Below are 25467 nucleotides of genomic sequence, written 5' to 3'. Positions count from 1 at the left end.
AAAATTTAATTTTATAAGCAAACCACTGCTTTTAAATTAACAGAGTTACAGACACAAAGTGGAAATAAAATCTGTGTGTAATACCAATCAATGTTGTAAGTATATTGGTGTTGTCATGCCTCAGTTTAAAGTAGTCAGTAAATATTTTTCAGAGGCAACTAAAATGTCTGAGCAGCTACAGTCCTCTAATTCTCCTCTGCTCTTTTTCTCGCTGCCAATCACTTTCAACTGTCAAAATCCAACTGCCACTCCAGCCTCTGTCCATGGAGTATCCAGGTGCTCCAATCAAATTTTCCCACCTAGCATGATCTTTAGCAGCATTTTAAAATGGTGACCCTCTACAAGTGTCAATTGCAATCAGCCAACAGTTTAGGGAGGTTGGAATCAGAACAATTTCCAGTGGAGAAGTGACAAGGTGGTTGGTGGCGCTGAACCCTTCCCCCTCCTGCTGCTCTCCACCCACCCCCAACTTCTCTCCCCCAACCACTCCCTCCCCCAGGGCTCTCACTCTGACACATTATGATTCTGTAGGTGTTCCTATTCAACTTTCACATGCTGTACAAGACAGTATGCACACCCTACCCGTGAGCTAGCTCTTCTGTGAAATAAACACATTCCAATTGATATGCTGCAAAACAGATATTTCTTCACCCCAACAAGTTGTAATGTTAGCAGGGTGGGTGCCAGTCATTTTTGCGCCCTAGGCAAGGCTAACTATTTGTGCCCCCCCATTGCTAACCAATTTTCAAAAACATGTCTTGTAGAAAAATAAAAGCACAAAACCTTTTGTAAGACATTATAATTAATTATATTCCATAGCACTGTTGTGGTACTTATCTTAAAATAAAAATTATAAATTGTCAGTTGCCTTTTTTCCGAGAAACTTATTGGTTTAAAACTGTGCCACTCAGGCCAATTCTGCACCCCACTGAGGTCTGCGTCCTAATGGTAGCACCGGGCCTGAATGTTAGAGGTATGATCTGGTGACAGAATAGCCCTACGTCATATCCTTATATCTAATAGTATGCATTTCTGTATTTTTAAGGTGCTGGTCAAATGACCGTAATAAATTGGAATTGGAAATTGGAATTGAATTATATCTAATAGCCATGGGTGGTCCTTGTACAGACAGACAAAATCCATAAAACAGGGCCAGCCACGATTAGGATATAGATTTCTACAAATCTAGGAAAAACCTCAAGTTTGCACAGAAATCTGATTTTTTTAAAGGAGGGTGTAACCCCCCCTAAAAAGTTACCAGCGCCCCCCCCCCCAAGTTCAGGTGGCACACTGGGTTGCTGTAGCAGCCAAAAATGTCCCTTGAAAACACGGCAGCAGAGGCCACCAGGAGCAGGTGAGGTGAGGATGCTAGAGTTGGGTTTATCTTGCTTCCTTTACGTGCCTGCTCTCTCCCCCACCCCTCTTTCACTGTGCTGGTCGGACTGGAGAGATGAGCTGACAAGCAGGTGGGGTGGGGGAGAAAGAGTGGGTGGGTGACAGAAGAGTGGCCAGGCAAGCAGGTAGGGGAACTGGGTGGGTGGGTTAGCTGGGGGAGGGGAAGCCCGATCAGGTGGGTGGGGGGAAGGTAAGTGTGAGCAGGGGAAAACTTCTGTGGGGGGAGTAAGGGAGTTATTGGGAGAGAAAATGAAGCAAGAACTGTCAGGAAAGTGGGAGCTGGCAGAGGGGAATGGGATTTTCCCTCCCCTGTGAGTTCTCAGTGGTCCCCGTCTAATATTCTCAATTTCTTTGTCCTGTGAGGTTTAAGTGGAGGTGGGTATGATTTTTTGCAAGGAAAGAGATTGGCATTGTGGAGTTCATTTAAACATTTCATTTGCTAGAGTGTTGACTCATGTCAAACAGGCATGAGTGTTGGGAGGTAATTTTCATATTCATAGGCAGGAAGTGTCACAATGTCTCTTTCTGCTCAACTATTCTGCACCTCTAATATGTGTCATTCAAAAGCCCCCCCCCCCACACACACACACTGATTTAGATGAGGCAGTTCAACTGAACATAGATTGTTGATGGTGCTCAGAATTCAGATTCTTGGGAGGCCGTCTTAAGCACAGTTGCCTGCTGCAGAATGCAGATGGTAGAAGCGGATATGTGAGCATCTATTTAATCAAGAGCCTTATTTACAATTTCTAATTGCCCTCCACCAGGGAAAATATGAAGTGCAATATTATGCTGTCTTTTGTGGAGGTAAGGATTTCAGACGGCCCTCAGGAAGTTCACTGAAAGGAATGCAAATTCTCCATGTCTTCAAGTGAATTACCTGCTTTCTCCATCTCTTCCAGCTGAATGATGACTACCTTGTTGGTTATGTGGATGCTGTTTTGCTCTTTGGAGATACCTTAAAGAAAATTCTTCTCAAGAAACAAAATAATTTTGCTGCTGCAGATTTCATTAAACACTTCCGGAGTGTCACATTTCCAGGTAATCAAATGTAGTTCTTTTCTATTATCCATCAAAAGATCATTTTCTAAAGGCTTTTCACCATATTAGAATGAAACATTCAAACTTACAGTATGTTAAAATATGGATTATCCTTAAAATATTTATTTTAAAATATTGTATGCCACCTTGTCAACTTAGGGTCTCTATTGTTTACAAATACAGTGCCTCTGAAGATGACCAGAGCAGACAAGTAGGTTCATATGGGCATAGGCGGTCTTTAAGGTATGCTGGCCCCAAGCAGTATAGGGTTTTAAAGGTCAATACCATTACCTTGAATTGGTCTGGGAACCAAATTTAGAGCCAGTGTAGGGGAAACAAGACTGGAGTTATATGATCCCTATCACTCACTCCAATCAACATTCTGGTTTCAGCATTCTGTACCAACTGTAGGTTCTGGACACTCTTCAAGGACAGCCCCATGTAGAGCGCATTGCAGTAGTGTAATCTAGATGTTACCAGGGTATGCACCACAGTAGCAAAATCTCTTCCTCCCGGAAAGGGCCACATCTGGCTCACCAGCTGAAGGTTGTAAAAGGCACTCCTGGCCACAGCTACCACCTACTTATCAAACAGATCACCCAGGTTCAGCAGTAACCCCAAGCTACAAAACTGCTTCTTTAGAGGGAGAGCAACCCCATCTAGAACAGGAAACATTCCAGTTCCTGGGCAAGACCTTCCACCCAGCTGTAGCACCTCCATTTGGTTGGGATTAAGTTTCAGTTTGTTAGTCCTTATCCATCCTGAAATTACATCCAGGCAATTTCAGTTCAGTTCAGTTTCCACAGCCTCCCTGGGGTCTGGAGGAAGCGCATCATAGAGCTGAGTGTCATCCACATAATGGTAGCAACTCAGCTCAGAGCTCCAGATGACCTCTCCCAGTGGCTTCATGTTGATTCTGAAAAGCATGGGGGACAAGACGGAACCTTGGTGGACCCTGTAGGCCAGAGCTCAAGGGGTGGAGCTGCAGCCCTTGCACAACACTCTGAAACCTACATTTGATGTAGGGCTGAAACCACTGCAGAACAGTGCCTCCCAATCCCAACCCAAAAGGTTGTCCAGAATAATCCCCTGATCATTGGGATCAAAGATATCCAGGAGAATCAACAGGGTAATTCTTGGATGATCTTGCAATCTTGCCTTCTCTGCCCCAAGCAAAAGGCACAGTTGGAGCTTTTTATGTATTCTTGATTGGTCAGGATGCAAAAGAATAAGCATGGTGTATATTTACATCTTGAATAGAAGGTGGGATGGAATGTAGCCCCCAAGAAATGGTGCCTTTCCTCATTATTTTGTCCTTCTTACTGAATGTTATTTTCAGGGGAAATGACCAGGCTGTTATCAGTAGCAGTCTTTTTTTTTCTTCAGGTATACTGGGTCCTGTAATACTGGATGACTGGGGGGACATCGATGTCAATTTCACCCTTATGTATACATCTGTGGATAAGTATGAAGTAAGCATAAGGAAGTTGTTCCATGAGGAGACATGTCAGAGAAGGGAAGGGGAAGCAGCATTTAAATTAATACATGAGACAAAATATCAGTGCTGAAATGCAGCAAGAAAATTAAAGGACAAAAGGGATTTGTTAACAATATTTTATTTTTAAAAAATTATTTGTTAATCTTATATCCCGCCCTCCCCAGCAAAGCCAGGCTCAAAGTATCTTCAGTAGATACTGTTTTCTGCCAAGGGGACCATGTGGTTAGTGGAGCAGTCAAACAACATTGTCTGACGATTGTGTTGTGGGGAGAAGTTGTTTTAACAGCAATTGTACCTCTTGTTGAAGATGCAAGTCACCAATGGTTTATGCCCCAAAGGACTGTTCCAAGTCTTTTGATGTGGGAAAGGTGGCTCAATGGTGTCAAGGGCAGCAATTAGGAGGTGCCCCTGGTGTCATAGAAGAAGGCCTTTTTCTGCCTACCCACACCATTTGGTAACACACATGGCATTCCAAAAAGCTTTCCTCACATTTTTTACAAAAAAAAAAAAATCTTTTGGAGCTGTGTGCTCCTTCCATCCATAGGAAGTATTTATATTTATTTTTAAAAATCAACTATCCCTGCTGCAGCAAGGCTAATCCTGTCCCTGCCATTTTATTTATTTATTTATTTATTTATTCCATTTATACCCCACCCTTCCCCAGCCCAAGCTGGGCTCAGGGCAGCTAACAACATATGTAATTTACATCACACATTAATTTTGACATAAATCCTTCAAGAGATAAGCATTAAAACTCTAAGTTGCTTTCTATGGTGCCCTAGCAATGCTTCCCTCATTATATACAATTTTAATACCATATATAATTTAAACGGATTCTTAGTGTGGTTGAGGTTAGCCCCAGGGAGCAACAGTAGGGAGACCTATGGGACAATAAGGCAAGGGAAAGAAAGAAAAGGGGGAGGAAAGGGAAAGGAAGGGAAGAGAGGGGAAAAGAAGGGAGGGAGAAGGGAGGTCAGCTGATATAGATCGTTGTTGCCATCAGCCATAGGCCTGGTGGAACATCTCTGTCTTATAGGCTTTGCGAAACTGAGCCAAGTCCCACAGGGTCCTGGTCTAACTTGACAGAGGCTGGGGCCAGGGTCCAAAAAGCCCTGGCTGAGGACAGCCGGATATTTCTTGGGCCGGCGACCACTAGAGCCAGTGTGGTGTAGTGGTTAAGAGTGGTGGAGTCTGATCTGGAGAACCAGGTTTGAATCCCCACTCCTCCACATGAGCGGCGGAGGCTAATCTGGTGAACTGGATTTGTTTCTCCACTCCTACACATGAAGCCAGATGGGTGGCCTTGGGCAAGTCACACTGTCTCAGCCTCACTCACCTCCTCCTCCTCCTATTACAATTGATCTCCAGCCGATAAAGATCAGTTCACCTGGAGAAAATGGCCGCTTTGGCAATTGGACTCAATGGCATTGAAGTCCCTCCCCTCCCCAAACCCCGCCCTCCTCAGGCTCCACCACCAAAACCTCCCACCAGTGGTGAAGAGGGGTCTGGCAACCCTACTCATGACTTAATACAAAGATAAAGTTTACAATGTTAGTGCCGGAGGGTCTATACCCTCTCTTTTGGCAAAGATAGCAAAGTTGGAGACAATATGGTAGAGAAAGGGGATGCAGGATTAAGCTATGAAAAGTATAGGGAAAGAGGCCAAGGTGATAAGTCTTCACTTCATTGTCACACACTGTAGTGTATCCAGGGAAAAAGAACATGGAACAAATTCAACTTTCCGCTGCTTTCTCATTCTAGTATAAGACCCTCCTTCAGTTTGACACTCAACTGAATGAGACAACGGCGAAGACAGACAAGCCATCTTTCCGCTGGAGCAAAAACACTCTGCCTGATGATCTTCCTAGCCGTGGTGAGACAATAAGTTTGAACTCTGCGTCCCACTGAGAGGGTAGTAATAACTGGTAACTCAACCTTTCATTAGTCCTTTTGAATTCTATTTTTAAAAAAATTAGCCCAACTTCAAATCAGTTTGGCCACTCAGTGGGAAGCACTACTCATACAGGGACTGTTTCCTGAGGTCACAGTGTTGAAAAATATGCAGAAGGTTGAAAGTGCTACTACATACCCTCCAGCTGTTCCCATTTACCAAGTACAGTCCCTATTTTCTGCTACCTGTCCCTGGTAAATCACTGTGGTTCTTAGGTATCCTGGTCCCAAACCGTTTAGGCCTTAAGAATCAGCACTCTGAATTGTGCCTGGAAACAAATGGACAGCTGGTGCAACTTTTCAGTACATCAGTGCACATTTAATCTAAAGAACAAACAGTCTTTAGATGAGTGTTTAAAGACTAGCTAATGCATATAGGTATTTCACATATAGAAGACCGAGCCTTTAGTAGAGTATTAGCCAGTGGGGATTATGAGGTGAGCCTTAATATGAAAACAGGCTTTTACAAGCATATTTTTATTTTCATGTATTAGATTTGGATATGCTGCTGTAATATTTCTAACCAAATATAATAACAATGAAGTTGGTTATGAGGTGCCATGTTTTTCCTTCATAAATAATTTCACAAGTGCTTCTATCCACCATTATCAATAACTTTGTGCAGTTTGCTTGCTATTATTGCATGGTATAATGATGTACTAATTTATACCAAGTTATTCCTTACAGTGCAGTCCTAAGCAGAGTTGCACCCTTCTAAGTCCACTGAAGTCAATGGGCTTAGAAGGATGTAGGATGTCATTGTTTAGGATGGTATTACCATCCTCCTGGGCTGAGAAAACTGAATGAATGGTTGTTAATATGGAAACTCTCTGTGGTTGTATTATGAAGCAACAGTGGTTGTACTTGATAAAATCTTTGGATTTTAGAATGATTACATGAGCAAATATTCACCTCTAGCAACAGGACTAGAAGCAACTATTTAGGCTTTGAATGAATGCTGAGATTCTCAAGATAAGATGTCCTGATTCTACCAGTGTCGGAGCCACACAATACCTGGCAGTTCAGTTCACAAACTACTTGGGTATGCCTTGGGTTCTCACTCTATTTATTTTTAATAAGGTTTCCGATGCCTGTTTTATAAGTATAGGTACCTGCTATGTGTCCTACCATGCGCTCTGGTCAAACCAGTTTTGTAGCACTTTCTTGAAAAGCCCAAACTAGCCCACGATAGGATGATCATTGTTGCAGCAATGTTTTATTTATTCATTAATGGTATTTATACCCCTGCCTTTCAACATTGCTTACTATAGGACTTTAAATATTGTTAAGCGTCAAAATGAAATAAAATCAGTCATCTATATGCTAATGTCCTGACCTGTATAGCCCCAGGCTAGCCTGATCTCATCTATGGTTGCCAACTTCCAAGTACTAGCTGGAGATCTCCTGCTATTACAACTGATCTCCAGCCTGGAGAAAATGACCACTTTGGCAATTGGACTCTGTGGTACTCTATGGCACTGAAGTCTCATCAAACCCCGCCCTCCTCAGGCTCTGCCCCAAAAACCTCCCGCCGGTGGCGAAGAGGGACCTAGCAACCCTAATCTCATCAGACCTCAGAAGCTAAGCAGGGTCAGCCCTGTTTAGTATTTGGATGGGCAACCTCCAAAGAATACTGGGGTCATGATGCAGAGGCAGGCAATGGCAAACCATCTCCAAATCTCTCTTGCCTTGAAAACCTTACAAGATCACCATAAGTCAGCTGTGACTTGATGGCATAAATATATATATATCTTATATTCTAAAAGTAAAGTCGGCCAAATCTTTGGATGCTTACATCTGGTGACTGGAGCTGTGAACGGGCAAGACAGATGTTTCTACAAATCTTAAAAGGGACCCAGGTCTAAAATAAAAAAGGGAGGGCAACTTCGGGCCAGGCCTGACTAGGGTTGCCAGCTCCAGGTTGGGAAATTCCTGGGTATTTTGTGGTGGAGTCTGAGGAGGGCTGGTTTGAGGAAGGGAGAGGCCTCAACTGAATATAATGCCACAAAGTCTACTCTCCAGATCATTTATTGTCTCTAGGGGGACAGATTGTTGTTTGGAGTTCAGTTGAAATTCTGGGAGATCTCCAGGTCCCACCTGGAGATTGCAACCCTAGGCCTGGCAGAAACCTCTGGGTGACTTGATACCACCTGACTTGCATTACTCAGCTATGCCTGGCTACTTGGTACTGTTCAGCAGCCGCCGCCACATGAAAGCCAGTGTGGTGTAGCAATTAGAGCTTCAGAGTAGTGTCCAGAAGACCCAGGTTCAAATCCTCCTGGGTGATGTTGGGCCAGTCAAATACTTTCAGCCTTACCTACATCAAAGGGTTGTGGTGTGGATAAAACGGAGGAGAATAATGTAAGCTGCTTTGATCCCCATTGTGGAGAAAGGCGGGGTATAAATGGAGTAAATAAATAATAAATATAGCTAAAGATTGTAGGCAGATAAAAGATTGCTGAGAAGAAGAGAATGAGGCAGACGATATGGGTGAGCGCAAGTGAGCATGACCTAGCAGCCAGCACCACACAACTGGCACATAGTTTGCCTAGGTAGAGGCTGCTGGGGGGAAACGGAAACCTGAAGACAAAGGAGCAAATATATGTAGGTTGGCTGTTGGGTGGGAAGGAAACAAGGAAGCAGAAAAAGGGGAGAGGCTATGGGGGCTTTCAGGAAAGGAAGATTGGAAATAGAGGGGAAGGGGCAAATGAGATGCCTCTCACAAGTCCTTGCAGGTTCCCACTTGTAACAGAGTAAAAGCAGCAATCAAATTCCAAATGAATGTTAAAAGAAACTGGGAGGAAAAAGATCTGCAGCCCCCCGTTAGATATGTGTATGTTTTAATGTGTCTGCCCTGGACAGCTATAGGATAGCACCTATGGGGACTAACATACTTTCCTTTCACCATGCCTGAATCAGTGCTGGTTTTTAAAAAAATTTTAATACCACAGTATTAAATACCACGGTGGATGATACAGCCCTTTCAAAAAAGTAACAAGTTATTTGCTTTCCTATACCAATGCCCTGTCATTCCAGAAACATTTAACAAATCCTTTTTTACTCCAACAGTGTGTAGTCCTATTATCCAGCACTTTTTTAAAAGGAGTGACCAACTCCCCACTCCATGCACATCAAGCTTCTGACACTAAATTAGTGCCAGCCACTAAATTAGGGCCAGCATCAAAACAGAAGTGAAAGGTAGGGGAGCTGTTCCTATTGTTCCACAGAAATAATGGTCTGCATACAGGATAAGTGTGTGCATAGCTTGCCCCTCACTTGGGTAAAATTAGCTATTTTCTTCTTCCCCTGTGTTAAAATGAGAAATTATATGACTGCGAGTGCACCATGTGGTATGCCCCTTTTCTTAATGCAAGGGAAGTTGTAGAGCATAACCTTGGTAGAAGGGAGAGCCCTCAGACAACCGTCTAGTCCTAGGAGAGAAACATGGAATGCGGAGAGCAGGGCACTGGTTTCTCTAGGAGGAAGGCTAAGAGGCACTATCTTTGTTATCTGTGAACTCAGAAGCCTTTGAAGACAGAAGAGGAGGAGGAATATTTATATAGCACCATGGCATCTTGGAAGTACTTCACATAAATTATCTCAAAGTATCTTTTCAACAACTCTACCAAGTACATCAGTATTATTATCCTCATGTAAGGAATGGAAGGGTAAGAGTGAGAAAGGCAAGGTGCTCTAAGGTCCTTGTAGAGGGTTCATGTCTGAGGCCAAATTCCTGATTCATAGCTTAGCCCCGGGCTGGCAGCGGTTGGCATGACTGGGCAGCTGCTGGAACCCTGAGGTCAAGGAAAATCTATTACTGTCCCCTGACTGTCTCCATGACTAAGGCAGTTTCCACATGGCTTATGTACCCCAGGTTTGATTCTGTTGAGAAGTGCCCCCCCCCCCCGCTTCCCCACAAAATTGCAGTACATTTATGCACCTCCTGAGGTTTCCCCAGGTTTTCTCAGTCTTTACCAAACCTGCTATGCTGCAAAGTTTTAGGAAAGATAGCAAAGCCTGGATGGCTGCCGTATGGAAAAAGTTTGGATTTTCCTGGCCCTTTCACATGACAGCCATTTTCCCTGCCCCATCTCCAAAACAATTATTTCCTCCCCCTGCCACCTGTTTTTTTTAAAAAAACAAAACAGAATTGACTATCATTATAGCAATATAATAATCTGTTTATCATTTTCTCTGAATTCCCAGCTTTCATTTTTTAAAGTGTCTAGCCCCTTTCATTACAGAGACATAAGAGGAAAGTCATATTTCTATAACAGAAAGGGGCCAGAGACTTACTTTTAAAAAAGAATGCTGGGAATTCAGAGTACCTGATATACACATATTATTATAACAAATATAAGGATATTCAGTTGCAGGTTTTTGTTTTGTTTTTTAAACCATTGAAAAAGCCCTCATGGCACAGGGAGAATGGTCACTGCTTGGGGACTGGGGCGGGGAAACAACAAAAAAGCCTGCCATGTAGAAGTCCCAATGCTGTTACGGGCAAACTACACAAGCCTGTCCTCATGTGGAAAACACCTAATGCATGAAAGAATGGGAATTCTACTGCTTCCCTCTCATGAAATCATAAAGTTTGAGTCAAAGGAACACACTTAATTGCCATACTTAGGTTGAACTATGTTACCCCCATGACCATTTCATTAATTATATAATTGTAGAAAAGTTTAATCATGCTACACACCAGCTTTTATTGCTGGAGAGATGAAAGCTGTAGAACTTAATTTTCATTTGGTTTGTTGATATGTAGCATTAGTGGCAGGAATGAATTATGCTGGTGGTATATAGAGAGCCAGCATTTTGTAGTGGTTAAGAGCGATGGACTCTAATCTGGAGAACCGGATTCAATTCCCTACTCCTCCACATGAAGCCTCCTGGGTGACTTGGGTCAGTCACAGTTCTCTCAGAACTCTCAGCCCATGCGGAGGTCAACCTCAGAGGTCACCATAAGTCAGCTGTGACTTGGTGGCCCTGTGACTTGACAGCACTTCACACACACATACATATCAACAATATTGTGATTTTGAAACAGAAAAGACTCAGTTAACAAAGTCAGGAATATAGAATGTGTTCAAGCAATGAATATGTGCCGAATAGAGAGCACAATCCCAGACCTGGAAACTGTACTTTCAACAGAGTTTCAGTTTGGCAATTTAAAAATATTTTCCTTTTAAATTACATTTCTTTTTCAGATTCCAAAATGTCTCCTCAATTTCTCTAGACAAGTTTCTGTCTGTGCAATTTGATCTGCTCAGAATGAAATACTTTGGCTCTTGGGGTGGTTGCTCTGTTTCTGGCTGCAGAAGTTATTACATTTCTTCTCAAACTAGATGTTCAATTAAAACAAAACATAAAACTCATCAGTTCAGTCCCCCCTTGAATGTGTTTTAAAGATCAGTGTTTCAATTTCTCAGCACTTGTTTGGTTCAGTAGTTATTAAGCATCCTTTCACCCGCACAATCTAAATTCAGCAACACAGTGTCATTATAACTGCTACTACATATGCCACAATAAGAATATGCTACCCATGAAGCTGAAGGCTTTACTTTAAATTGAAGAGAAAGAATGTTGGGTGGGGAAGAGCATGTGTGCAAATGAGGGCTCTTGCATGATAACCGCTAGAGGGCAGCAGACAGTCAGAAATCTAAATATGTCTTTATACTTTTTAATTCCTTGAGTTGTCTGAAGTATGCTTGGAGGTATTTAGCCTTCTGTCATCCAGTCCAAGATGCAGGGCAGGGAAGCACTCTGTAATTTGCCAAACACATTTGCTCACTAACTTATTTACTTATTGGTGACCCACTGCCCTGCCTTCCAATCAGGATCAGAGAGTGCAAATGTTTTAACAAGGATGACGTTGGGAACATAAGACTGTCCCTTGAATGAGTAGATGGAGAGCATAACATATGCTAAACAAAATAAAGGGCAAATGTTTGAAAAATAGCTCATGCAAAACTGCCAAAAGAATTTTGTGCAGCTCATTAGGGCTTGATTGTCAACAGAGGTCAGTCCTCTACTTCATCTCCTCATACTTTGTGGTATTGTGAAAACAGAGACAAGAGGAACAAGGCAAGAAAGTTCACCTTATCTTTATGTAACTCTCTCAGCTTTTGTCTACACTACTGCATTAAATAGCAACTATATAATTCTTAAACCTTTAAAAAAAACAGTTAAAGCTGTATTTTAGCCGTTTTATACTACTCCCTATAAGTAGTCTCATCGTAATGTGAGGAGTGGCTGGCAGGAAGTCATTCTAGCAACAGCTCAAGCTAATCTTCTAACCCAATATGAGACCAAAAAATATACAGTGCCTTCAGTTCTAAAGGAGTAGCTGTATTCATCTTGTACAGCAAAAACACAAAGGATCTAAACTGATTCATTGGCACATAATCTTTCAGAAGAGGTGTTCTGACAAGTGTGATTCCAGAACCAGCTTGTTCTAGAACAATTAAAGAGGAAGGGTATATATACACATTGCATATAAACACATCCCATCCTCTTGTTTACTGAGTTCAAAATCCTCAGATAGCCTAAAATCCTTTGATTTGGCTGTTATTAAATATTTCTCAGGCTTGGGAACTATAAGAGGATGCAAACAGTAACTTGCCTAAGACTGAACTGTATTCTCCACTAACTGTTGAGCTTAAATTGTGTGTGTGTGTTAAGTGCCGTCAAGTAGCTTCTGACCTATGTGACCCTATGAATTAATGTCCTCCAAAACGTCCAATCATTAACAGTCTTGCTCAGGTCTTGCAAACTGAAGGCCATGACTTCCTTGATTGAGTTAATCCATCTCAGGTTGGGTCTTCCTCTTTTCCTGCTGCCTTCTACCTTTCCTAGCATTATTGTCTTTTCTAGTGATTCTTGTTTTCTCATAATGTGACCAAAATACAATAACCTCAGTTTAGTCATTTTAGCTTCTCGGGAGAGTTCAGGCTTGATTTGATCTAGAACCCACTTATTTGTTGAGCCTAAAATTGCCTGCAGCTTAATGGCTTTCATTTTTTAGTGTGTGCACTAGATTATTCTATGCTCATTCAGTGGCTGTTTTAATATTCTACTTGAGATTGTCTGATTGCCCATTTCACTTTCACAGGTCCACACATTCTGGTTATAGCTATTTTCACACTTACTGGGACAGTGGTGCTGGTTCTGATCATCGCTCTGCTGGTGCTGAGGTACAATCCTCTGTTCCTCTTCCTCTGCCTTCTTGGGTGTGGGCCCCCAAACTATTTCTGAAATTCGCATTTCCTCTTCACAGGCTTTTCAGTGTAAATGACATTTACTGTGACACTCCCAGCTCTGCCAATTAAGTCTCCTATGGAAGATTCATTGTCTAATCCTAGTGTCTTTTATGTTCTACCTATCTCGCATTAAGGGTTCCTTTACTCAATATTCTCTTTCTCCCTCCCTTTCTCTCACTCTTTCTTACACATGCAACATATATGTAAAGAAAATACAGAAGAGACAATGAAATGCGGCAGAAGAAATGGTCGCACATACCACCTGACAAGATCCTGCCTTTGGAGACCAATGAGACAAACCATGTCAGTCTGAAGGTACGAGGCAGCAGCCATTCAAGGCAGCAGTTTCCCTTTGCTTAATACATACAGTACTGCTTGTCCTCTCTACACTATATAGTTACAGTGATACTACAGATGCTTACTTGTAAGACTGCTCTGTGATCTCCTAATTTATCCTGCTCTGTAAGGACAAAAATTATCCAGTTTAATATAACTCCATTAACAGTCTTTTCATCATAACGGTGACAGTGAATCAAGCAATGGATTACTTTTAGTTCTGTTTCACTGGCCTTCTGTACCATGTCTTTGCACGACAGTATTACTAATCAAAGTGCAAGTCATTACATTATGTGGGTGATGCACTTTCCAGTGAAGTTCATACCCTTTTCACATAATCTGTGAATGCATGCCACAAACACGTTTTAGCCATAGCTTGATACTCTCACAAATTACTTTCCATGATAGCAGCACAATGTTACATCTGCACGTCATAGACTGGAAGAGGACAGATGGTTATACTGTATTCCTTCACCAGTGTCGTACAATCATAGCAGCAATGAATGCAATAACACTTGGAGAAAGTATCAGCTTTCCCAGATATGAAATATTGTGCTTTAAGTACTTGGGAAATACGATAAATCTACTCCCACCACCTCTCTCTCAACAAAAGTGCTGTCTTGAGTTAAATTTTTGGACTCTGAGTCACTTTTTTTGCCATCAAGTCACAGCTGACTTATGGCAACCCTGTAGGGTTTTCAAGACAAGAGACCTTTGGGGGTGGTTTGCCATTGCCTGCCTCCGTGTCACTACCCTGATATTCCTGGAGGTCTCCCATCCAAATACTATCCAGGGTCAGGGCTGAGAATGTGTGACTGGCCCAAGGTCACCCAGCAAGCTTCCATGGTGCGAGTGGGGATTTGAACCTGGGTTTCCCAAGTCGTAGTCAGACTCCTTAACTGTTACTTAAGTGGCTCTTGTGAGTCACTTTAGGGACACTTTAAAAGTAGAAAATTAGCCTGTTTAGGAAAATATATACATTAATATTGAGAATAATGAGAAACATGTGGCTGGATTCCTCATGCACAAAACGTCGCACTAGCACTCATGTTGGGCATTGTGTTTTGCTTTCTGGCCCACACAGCATGTAATGAGCCTTCTTTGTTTCTCAGATCGATGAAGACAAAAGGCGTGACACCACCCAGAGGCTGCGACAAGGCAAATATGACAAGAAGGTATGTCTACCCCAGCATCAGCTTTCCTTGTTCTCTCTAGAAGGGATCTTCTGCGAGGCAAATGTCAAGATGCCATTTCACACCAATCTCTAGTAAGTTGCAAAGCTGAGTAGATTAATAGTGGGGTGGAACCTTTGCTGGTTCCACACAGGGGTGTGAAATTCCAACCTCTCAGTGGAAGCAAGTTTAGTGACAGGCAGGGGCAGCATTCATATGCTGCTGTCCCTGTGCCACTCCCTTCTGGCGCCACCCCCTCTACCTGCCATCATATCAGCACAGAAATGCTGATCTGATGAGAATTTGGCTGGGGAAAGTGAGGTACCCCCTGCAAGTTGTTGCAGTTTTCCCTTCACATAACTGGGCCTGGCTCAACTGGCATCATGCAACTTGGCTAGAGTTTTTATGAGTAGAGGCTGCCTGGAGGATGGAAGAAGGGAAAGCTGAAGACGGGGTCAGAAAAAGGTAGGTTGGCTCATGAGTGGAAAAGAGACAGGGAAGTAGGAACAGGGGAGAGGCTATGGGGGTTGCCAGGGAAAACAAAGAGGAAATCGTGAGACAGGGTTAAATGAGATGCCCTCCACAGGTTCTTGGGGGTCCTCTGCTTGTATCTTTTAAAATATAAATCATGATGTTCTATGTTGTTTACCATTAGTTTCATTGTTGTTTCCTTCTGATTACTTTTAGGTGATAATCTTGAAGGATTTCAAACACAATGATGGAAATTTTTCAGAGAGACAGAAAATAGAACTCAACAAGGTTAGTGTTGGACCTTGAGCTAGCAGCTAATTAATGTAAACAGTAGCAGCTAATGCATAAAATACACAATCTTTTCCCCGTGTGTGTGTGTGTGTGTGTGTATATATATATATTGTTCAAACATTATTTTGCAAAATCCCATTTCCCTTTCTCTTGAGCTTTTAGAACCTGCCAAGTTGCACTATAAATGCAATAACGTGGCAAATAATGACACATCTTTGTAGTCATTGAATTCAGTTTTGACTTACTTGAAATAGTAGACATTAGGGCTGCTTCCACATGGAGATTTTTCAATGGTTCAAATGGAACCATTATCTCAATTCATAGTGCTGCCTGAGGCTAGCCTTATCACCTCCTCAACCTCAACCTGCATCAGCTGCCCCTGTCTCTGTTTTCACACAGGAGCTGCATCAGCTAATCTTCCTTGTCTTTTAGCTACCCTGTGTGTGTGCATGTGTCAAGTGCTATCGAGTTGCAAATGACTTATGGCAACCCCAGCAAGGGGTTTTCAAGGCAAGTGATTAAGCAGAGGTGGTTTGCCATTGCCTTCCTCTGTAGAGTCTTTGTTGGTGGTCTCCCTTCCAAGTACCAACCCTGCTTAGCTTTCGAGATAGCCATAATTTCAGTTTCCATGACAATTCTGCCAATTACTGTGGTCGCTTAGGCAACCAGAATGATGGCAGTAGAAAAGAGCAAGAGTCCAGTAGTAGAATGATGGTGTAACTATCATGAGAGGAAGAAAGCTCACAAAAGTGGCTTGCTGCAATCTTTTTCAAGAGCGGTAAGAAAGGGCAAGGAGGATCAGATGCTCAAGCTCCCAAATGGAGGGGGGTGGAGGTGACAGGCAGTGAGGTGGTAGAGAGGAGGAGACTAACAGGCAGGGGAAGGGAGATTGCTGTCTCCACTCCATTCACTGCCTAAGGCAAATGTCTCAGCTTCATGGTATAGCCAGCCCCATTTGTTTCTCTCACACTTAGCTTTAAAGTCATATTTCTGCTTCTAATGTATATGTTATTTTTGTTATAGCTTCTTCAGATTGACTATTACAACCTGACGAAGTTCTACGGAACAGTCAAGATGGATACTATGATCTATGGAGTGATTGAGTATTGTGAGAGAGGATCACTGCGGGTAATTATCTTTAAAACCCACCAATCAGTTTATATGGAGACAAGCTTTTGATGAGGCCTGGAGATGGTAGGGAAGAAGGGCAACCAATTTGACCTGAAGCCAGAAAAAGACGTCAGATTTCAGTATTATCAGGCATGGCTTAATTGAAGCCAATAATCTATATTATTTTATTCTGGGCACACTTCTCCCACTGATAAATGCAACCTCACTGAAAGTAAATTGAAATATTTTTTTCTAATTTCAATTTAATATTAAATGTACATGTCCTTTTCTGGGTTCACTTACGCTTGCTTCATATGAGGCACAGATTGACTTGGGAGAGTAGGGAATATTCAGGTTAACTGATACGGTTCCTGTAAAACACACAGTGCATTCCGAGAATACACAGCTCTAGGCCCAATTACACAATATGTTGGCAATTTCATGCACAGATCTCCCCATGTTTGTTTGTATATGGAGGCCCAGTTTGGATAGGAACTGCACTGTGAGGGAAGGGTGCTTAAATAGCCTTGGGAGAGCGCTATCTGCCCATTGTGAAAATGAATGTGTACTGGTGTCAGGAGACATGCATTTTCACAACTATGCAAATACCACTCTCCTGGAGTTGTTCTTAATAGGGAAGGCTTAAAAGTGCCTTCCTCATGGCGATGATACCATGTGTTTTTATCTTTGCTATTGCACCTGCCTTTTCAGTGCAGTGGCAATAAGGGCTTCCACATACTGAGTTACCCCATTTCCTATAGTGGCCATATACCACCTCTCACACACCTCCAGGGGGCTTTTTCAGACTTCGTAAAAATTAGCAATTGATATATCATTATAGCATTATAATAGGTCCCTTGAATTTCCAATTTCCATTTTTTAGAAGTATGTTTCAGCTGCTTTCATTGTAGAGATATAAGGAGAAAGACATCTCTGCAACAAAAATTGCTAGAGGCTTAAAGGTAAAGGTCCCCTGTGCAAGCACCAGGTCATTCCTGACCCATGGGGTGACGTCACATCCTGACATTTACTAGGCAGACTTTGTTTACGGAGTGGTTTGCCAGTGCCTTCCACAGTCACCTTCCCTTTACCCCCAGCAAGCTGGGTACTCATTTTACCGACCTCGGAAGGATGGAAGGCTGAGTCAACCTTGATCCGGCTACCTGAAACCAACTTCCGTTGGGATCGAACTCAGGTCGTGAGCAGAGCTTGGACTGCAGTACTGCATCTTACCACTCTGCGCCACGGAGCTCCTGGCTAGAGGCTTACTTAAAAAAATGAAAACTGAGAATTTACAGGTCTTGATAGATTATAATTTTATAATGCTATAATGATTTGGCAATTAAAAAACAAAAAACCCTCCTGTGGTGCAGGGGAGAGAAAGTAACTGCTATAGTGGACTGAGACAGGGGAAATGGTGCCAATGTGGGTGGAACCAGAAAAGATCCAGACTTTTGCATACATATGGAAGCCACCCTGGTTTGCTACAATCATTCCTAACAGATCATAGTAAAGCAGGTTTTCGACAGGTTGCAGGAAAGCTGGAGAAAATCTGGAAGGTAGATGAGAGCACCCCAATGCTGTGTGGAAGCAGGGAAAAATACTTCCCATCAGCAGCAAAGCTGGACTAACTACTCAGCAAGGAGTTTGGTTGCCAATTCCAGGTTGGGAAATTCCTGGAGTTTTGGGGGTGGAGCATGGGGAGGGCAGAGTTCGGGGAGGGGAGGGACCTCAGCAGGGCATGATTACATGGAGTCCATCCTACAAAGCAGCCATTTGCTCCAGGGGAACTGATCCCTGTCACCAGGAAATAAGTTGTAATTCCAGGAGATATCAAGGCCTCACCTGGAGGTTGGCAACCTTTGGATGATGGCAACCTTGCTCATATGGATAAGCACCAGTTGCCTTGCAGCTGTTGCCTGATGATTTTCTCTTTTCTATTCCTAGAATCTCCCTAAATTTATTGCATTGATAAAAGTAAGAGGTGCACTTTTTGGTTATTAAACTGGTCTGTTATCTTTAGCCAAGATTGTTACTGCAATTTCTTTATCTTCTTTCTATCGCAGGATGTCTTAAATGACAAAATCTCCTACCCTGATGTCACCTTCATGGACTGGGAATTCAAAATTTCTGTCATGTATGATATTGCCAAGGTAAGAAGAATAATAGCAGTGATGAATTAATGAAGAATATAAACTTGCATTTTCAGTACTGTCTGAATAAGAGGTGAGTTTTATAACACTTTGTTAAATTATCCAGCAACAAAGTTGCATGAGTGCCTTCTCTGCCCATCAGTATTTAATAGGAATTCTGGAATTCTGGGGAGAGCTGGGCTATTTCAATATATTTTTGTCAAAGTGGCAAAATAACACAGTCCTGTGCCAAATTGACAGAATGAGCTCTATTTTACAAATGGAGATTAAAAATGAACCCCTTTTCATGAGAAGTTATATGACTAAAATGGGCCAAAATTCAGTCATCAGATCTTGTAAGCTAAGCAGGGCTGGTCCAAGGTCACAACACAGAGGCAGGCAATGGCAAACCCCTCTTACCTTGAAAACCCTACCAAGTCGCCATAAGTCAGCTGTGACTTGGGGAGGGGCTGTGGCTCTGCTTGGCATGCAGAAGATCCCAAATTCAATCCCCGGCATCTCCAATTAAAGGGACTAGGCAAGCAGATGATGTGAAAGACCTCTATCTGAGACCCTGGAGAGCCACTGCTGGTCTGAGTAGACAATACTGACTTTGATGGACCAAGGGTCTGATTCAGTTCATGCGTTCCACCACCAGTCTGTTTCTAATATCATGCTGAAGGGCTGAGATGGGGCTAGTGGGCATGGTAGGCAGGTCTTGCCTCATATGCATTTTCCTTGTACACACATGTAGCCTGTGTTACATTAGATTCTTCTGATCTCCATTTCTTAATTCCCAGTAGACCATTTCTCCCATTCTCCTAGGCTGTCATCTTGGATGTACCATTTCACAGTAAAGCCTGCACGTGCAGCTATGGTGTTGCAATTGCTGTTGCTGCGATGGCTGCTTTAATGCCACATTATCATGCTGGCTGAGACAGACAGGATTGTGCCTCCAGCTAAAGCTGGTCTAGTTAGGCTCCACAGTGGATCCCTGTTATTCTCCCTACCGCCAAGAGTATGGATGGGGTGGGGTGGGAATGAAGATGCACTAGAAAGACCCTTGGGCATCAGACAGACAGGCTGATCTGTCAGAGCAAGCCAAGCAAGACTTCCCATAGGCTTTGGGGAATCACTAGAGTAGAAAGGAAAGATGAAGGGAGGAGGAAAACCTAGAATTATATCACAGGATCACCACATTCTGCTGAGAGTGATGCCAGTGACTTGTCATGTGGTTTCTAGACAGTGCTGGTTTGGGAATCGGTGGGAAGCTTCTTCCATAGGGGTTGACAAAAGTATGAGGATTCTCCTGTAAGTGTTAGGAAGCACTTTCCCCGGAGTACAGACTGCTCCAGCACAAAAATACCAACAATGGAAATTCATGGCAGGTGCTAACTTTATTTTGTAGATGAAGGTTAAAATAAAAGATTATCAAGACCCCTTTAAGTTTGGTTTTAGCAATGAAACAACATTGATTGTCATGACTTACAGCAGGGATGGGTGTGAGAATGCTTTCCTGTTGGTTGATCTGGACCTCTCAGTGGATTTCAATACCATTGACCTTACTGTCCTTCTGGATTGATTCTCCAGATGAAAGTGGGAAGTATTACTATACCTTTCCTGCAGGGTACAAAATGTGGCACGAGGGACTGCTGCTCTTGTCTGGGGCTGTTGGCCTGTGAGATCCCACAAGGCTGTGTGCTTTCTCCTATGTTATTCAATGTCTACATGAAATTGCTGGGGAGTGCTTGGGAGATCTGTGGATGTGGTAGTTCTTCCTCCTATTAGTAGGATCATAAGTAGGCTGTGGACTTGCTTAATGAGTGCCCGGAATCAATTATTAGCTGAATGAGGGTGAATAGAAGCTTAATCCGGACAAGTTGTTCTGCTGATCTGCAAAGTTAGGTTTGTCCGGGGCTAGATGGGTTTGTACTCTCCCTGAAGAATCAGGTTCACAGTCTGGGGGAATTTCTGGAACTGGGTTTGCTCCTGGATGACTGGAAAGCTATGGCTAGGAATGCCTTTTACCATGTGAGGCTGGTATACTAACTACAGCTATTCCTGGAGAAAGTTCCCAAGCTCCCATCAAAGGGGAGGGGGTGGGCTGGGGATAATAAAGTAGAGGGATTTCGATGTAGTAGGGATATGGTCTGGGAACACCTGGTTGTTTTAAATCCATACCTGTTGTGTCATGTTGCAGGCAAGGAGCAAGTGCTGGAAGCTGGAAGCGTAGTCTGCAGAACAGTCCAAGGTCATTCACAGTTCAGGCAGAGTCCAAGATCTCAGTACAGGCAAGGGCAGTCCAAGGCGTTAGTCAGTCAGTCCAAGAAGTCAGGATACCAGGAATTCAATGTATAGCAGGGAAACAAGGCCAGTACACAAGGAGGTTGGTGACAAGTTGCTTGCACAACAGCCAAGCCAAACTGAAAGCTTAAATCCCTTCTCCTGCTGCTGTAGCAGAGCCAGCTGATGCTGATTAGGGTGAGTTCACAGGTGGTGCTTCAGCCCCCTCTTCCTCATCACTGCTGGCTCCTCTGTTAAACCTTCAGTCTTGCACTCTGCTGTCTCTGCTGCATTGCCAGATGAACCTGTCTTCTTCTCTGATCCAGTGGCCTTGGCGAGGCCTCTGGGGACACTGCATGTTGCAAGGTGTCAGGTCCAACTGGAGTCCTTGAACTGGCAGGCTGCAGGCATGGTGAGTCATCTCCTGACTTTGGCTGATCCTCTATTCTGGCAGGCTTTAGACACTGTGGTTGTTCCTGTGTGACTTCTGCCTGAGGATGTCTCTCTGTTCCGACTTCTATTTCTTCTTCATCAGAGGAAGTCTCTGCAGGCTGACTCATGACATGATGAATCTTATCTCCTTCTTTGAGAAAGTTACTACCTTGCTGGATCAGGGGAATGCAGTAGACATAGTTTATCTAGATTTCAGTAAGGCTTTTGATAAGGTTCCCCATAATATTCTTATTGACAAATTGGGAAAATGTGATTTAGATCCTGTTACTGTTAGGTGGATCGGTAATTGGTTGACAGATCACACCCAAAGAGTGCTTGTTAATGGTTCCTCTTCCACTTGGAGAGGAGTGACTAGTGGAGTGCCTCAGGGATCTGTCCAGGGCCCTGTGTTGTTCAATATCTTTATAAATGATTTGGATGAAGGAATAGAGGGGATGCTTATTAAATTTGCAGATGATACTAAATTGGAGGGGTAGCAAATATGGTAGAAGACAGAACCAGGACACAGGATGATCTTGACAAGCTGGAGAATTGGGCTAAAACCAATAAAATGCATTTCAACAGAGATAAATGTAGAGTTCTGCATTTAGGTAGGAAAAATCAAAAGCATAATTATAGGATGGGGGAGACTTGTTTGAGCAGTAGTGTGTGCGAAAAGGATCTTGGGGTCTTAGTAGACCAAACACTGAACATGAGTCAGCAGTGTGATGCAGTAGCTAAAAAGGCAAATGTGATCTTGGGCTGCATCAACAGAAGTATAGTGTCCAGATCGCACAAAGTAATGGTATCGCTTTTCTCTGCTCTGGTTAGACCTCACCTAGAGTATTGTGTTCAGTTTTGGGCACCACAATTTAAGAAGGGCTGTCATATGGAGGATGGTGCAGAGTTGTTTTCTGTTGCCCCAGAAAGTTGGATCAGAACCAACAGGTTGAAATTAAATCAAAAGAGTTTCCGTCTTGACATTAGCAAGAATTTTCTAACAGTTAGAGCGGTTCCTCAGTGGAACAGACTTCCTCAAGAGGTGGTAAGTGCTCCTTCCCTGGAGGTTTTTAAGCAGAGGCTAGATGGCCATCTGTCAGCAATGCTGATTCTATGACCTTGGACAGTTCATGGGAGGGAGGGCATCTTGGCCATCTTCTAGGGGTCACTGGGGTGTGTGGGGGAGATAGTTGTGAGTGTCCTGCATTGTGCAGGGGGTTGGACTAGATGACCCTGGTGGTCCCTTCCAACTCTATGCTTCTGTGATTCTATGAATTGCATCCTAAGGTGTTGAAGGAGTTGGCAACATCATGGTTTCTGTTATTCTCTCTCAACATAGAGTCTTGTAAAATTTAGCTGCCCTGACCTGGATGGGCCAGGCTAGCCTGATCTCATCAGATCTTGGAAGCTAAGCAGGTTCGGCCCTGGTTAGTACTTGGATGGGAAACCACTAGGGAAATTTAGGGTTGCTATGCAGAGGCAGGCAATGGCAAAGCACCTCTGAATGTCTCTTGCCTTGAAAATCTTATGGGGTTGCCATAAGTCTGCTGCAACCTGACAATACTTTCCACCACCAAAATTGAACTAAAGTTTCTCAGGGTCATTTCTGTGTAGCAGCCTGTTCAAGTTTAATATATTTCATGAACACTGAGGTCTATCAAATTTAATATCTTGCATGCATCGGACAGTTGTATTTCTTTTTCTTATTAGTAGTATACTGTTCATTTTATTTGTGGAAGATGGTTTACAAAAGTTCTTAATGAGGACACCGACATGTCTAAATGAAGCTATAGCTACAAGCTTGTAGCTGGTAAGATTTATCATATTAGTGTTGCAAGGTAGGATATGGTGATTACTGATCATCTCGTTTCTATTTCCGACACATCACAAATGTTTGTTGTATGTATAGGGCAGAAGAAAAAGTCTTCCAAGAAGAAGTCCTGGGATTTTCTGCATGTTTCCAGTAGCACAAAATAGCACCTGTTGCCAAAAGTCAGTCTTTCCATTAAGTGCCAGGATGTAAGGCAAAGGTGGAACCAGGAGGTGGCATGCAATTTCTGCAGGCACTGCAGGCATTGTGTATACTTCAGTCTTTTCCCTTTTTTTCCCCAATGTCTTTTCCAATGCAGATGTTTGCCAGTTCAGCCTGGGGTCAACTACCTGATTGTCCCACACTTGCATCAGTGCCAAGTAGTGTTGCTAGGAAACACTATCAAGCACTTAAAGCAAGGTGATCAAGGCAAAGAGATATTTTTGCACAGTTCAAAGGTTTAGATTGCCTTTGAACCTTCCTTGCAGAGAAAAGATAATTTTATAGTTTAAACAGCATTCTGATCATTTGCATTGCAAAGTGCCTTAAGCTTCACATGCGGAAACTCTGATAGTGTGCTTGTCCATTTCCAGAACTGTGTGTTCAAATTGTTTTACTGTTTGCTCTAAGTTTATCAGAAAAACAGAGATTCCTTCTTAATCTAGAAGACATGTTTGTCTCAAACCAGCTCCTGTTTCAGATTTATTTGTGTGTGGGTTGTTGGTGTAATTGATGCTAATTTAGCCTGCTCAACAACAGAGAGGGTGTGTCAGAAAAAAAGAGGGTGCTACAAGTAAGTACAAGTTCAAGTATCCCACTGCTTCTGTAGTTTCCATATAAATGTGTGGTGGTTTCCCTGCTGTTCCTGTTTTCTGACCTACTCACATACAGTTTTCTTAACAGCCTTCACTTCCTTTTCATCAAGGTCCTTCCCCAGAGCTTTCAGAGAATTTGGAAAAAAGAAGCAAAAATATTTTTAAAAGAGAAAAAATAAATTACAGTCACTTGCAAGGAATAATGGCTGGCTGGCTGCTGTGGTTCCTTCCCCTTCCCCCTTCTTTAGATGGGAAGCGAGTGTACCCGTGAAAATGTCCAGGCAGCCTTTTTCTACTTTTCCTTAAGAACATAATTCAAGATGTTGGTTTTGTCCTTTAAAGCCCTACTTGGCTTGGGATCAGGATATCTGAAGGACCATCTTCTCCCATATGTTCCTGCCTGGGAATGAAGATCACTGGGAAAGGCCTTCCTGACTGTCCCATTGACCAAAGAAGTTTGGTGCATACACAAGTGAGGGCCTTTTCAGTGCCAGTCCTGCAATTACAGAAAAGCCAACTAGTTACTGAGGAGGGCCAACATGGGAATATAGAGGCGGAGGCCTTTTCCTGAGGTTGCCTCCTGGCACTGGTATACAGAGGTTTACTGCCTTCAGTTCCCTTTAATCACCATAGCTAGTAGCCACTGAAAAACCTATCATCCATAAATCTGTACAATCCCCTTTTAAAGCCATCTGTGCATGTGGGCATCACTACATCCTCTGGTAGAGAATTCCACATTTTAATCACTCACCGAGAAAAGAAGTATTTCTTTTTGAACATCCTGAATCTAATGCCCAGCAACTTCACTGGATGCCCCCAAATTCTAGTATTTTGGGTGAGGGAGAAAAACCACTCTCTGTTCATTCTCTCTATCCAATACATAATTTTATAAACCTCTGTCAAATCCCCCTGAGTCATCTTTTTTTCCAAGCTGAAAAGTCCCAGACTCTTCAGCCTTTCCTCATAGGAAAGGTGCTCCAACCCTTTAATCATCTTGGTGGTTCTCTTATGCGCTTTTTCCAGATCTGCAGTGTCCTTTATGAAATATGGTGACCAGAACTACACACAGTATTCCAAACTAGGCCGCAACAGGAGGCTGAAGTTGGTTACTTATTCCCAGTTTGTTCCCTATTCCCAGTTCCTTATTCACATTTCCTAGTTCCTGAATGTTTTTGAGGACAATTCAAAAGCTCTGCACCCCAAAATATGGATTGGACCACCACATATCACACACCCCCACATTCAGGGGACTGTGCCCTTCAAGATGGTGCATACTGGGTCCTGGTCCGGTTCTTGTGCCAGCGGCTCCCAATTGGGGTGCCCCAACAACAATACACATACAGACACTGCACCCCAAAATAATCTTTGGACCATCCCAAATGACACATCTCCACACTCCAGAGAGTGTCCCCTCCAAGAAGACATACAGCGGTGCCCGGTCCAAACACTGGTTCTGGCACCACTGGCTT

General features: G+C 43.0%; 1 protein-coding gene across 1 annotated transcript in view; it reads left to right on the top strand.

Annotated features, from left to right (window-relative positions):
• The window catches only part of GUCY2C (guanylate cyclase 2C), a 73168-nt gene that overhangs the window by 13965 nt on the left and 33736 nt on the right, over positions 1 to 25467 (top strand). Inside the window, exons 8-16 of the mRNA XM_056847180.1 lie at positions 2298 to 2436; positions 3823 to 3908; positions 5696 to 5807; positions 12999 to 13080; positions 13356 to 13461; positions 14595 to 14657; positions 15342 to 15413; positions 16440 to 16544; positions 18593 to 18679. Of these exons, the coding sequence (XP_056703158.1) occupies positions 2298 to 2436; positions 3823 to 3908; positions 5696 to 5807; positions 12999 to 13080; positions 13356 to 13461; positions 14595 to 14657; positions 15342 to 15413; positions 16440 to 16544; positions 18593 to 18679 (852 nt within the window). The remainder of the gene's footprint in view (positions 1 to 2297; positions 2437 to 3822; positions 3909 to 5695; positions 5808 to 12998; positions 13081 to 13355; positions 13462 to 14594; positions 14658 to 15341; positions 15414 to 16439; positions 16545 to 18592; positions 18680 to 25467) is intronic.

Source organism: Euleptes europaea, chromosome 3, assembly GCF_029931775.1.
Source record: "Euleptes europaea isolate rEulEur1 chromosome 3, rEulEur1.hap1, whole genome shotgun sequence".
Lineage (NCBI taxonomy): Eukaryota > Metazoa > Chordata > Lepidosauria > Squamata > Sphaerodactylidae > Euleptes > Euleptes europaea.
Note: the sequence above shows the minus strand (reverse complement) of the source record. Positions and strands in the feature narration are given on the sequence as shown.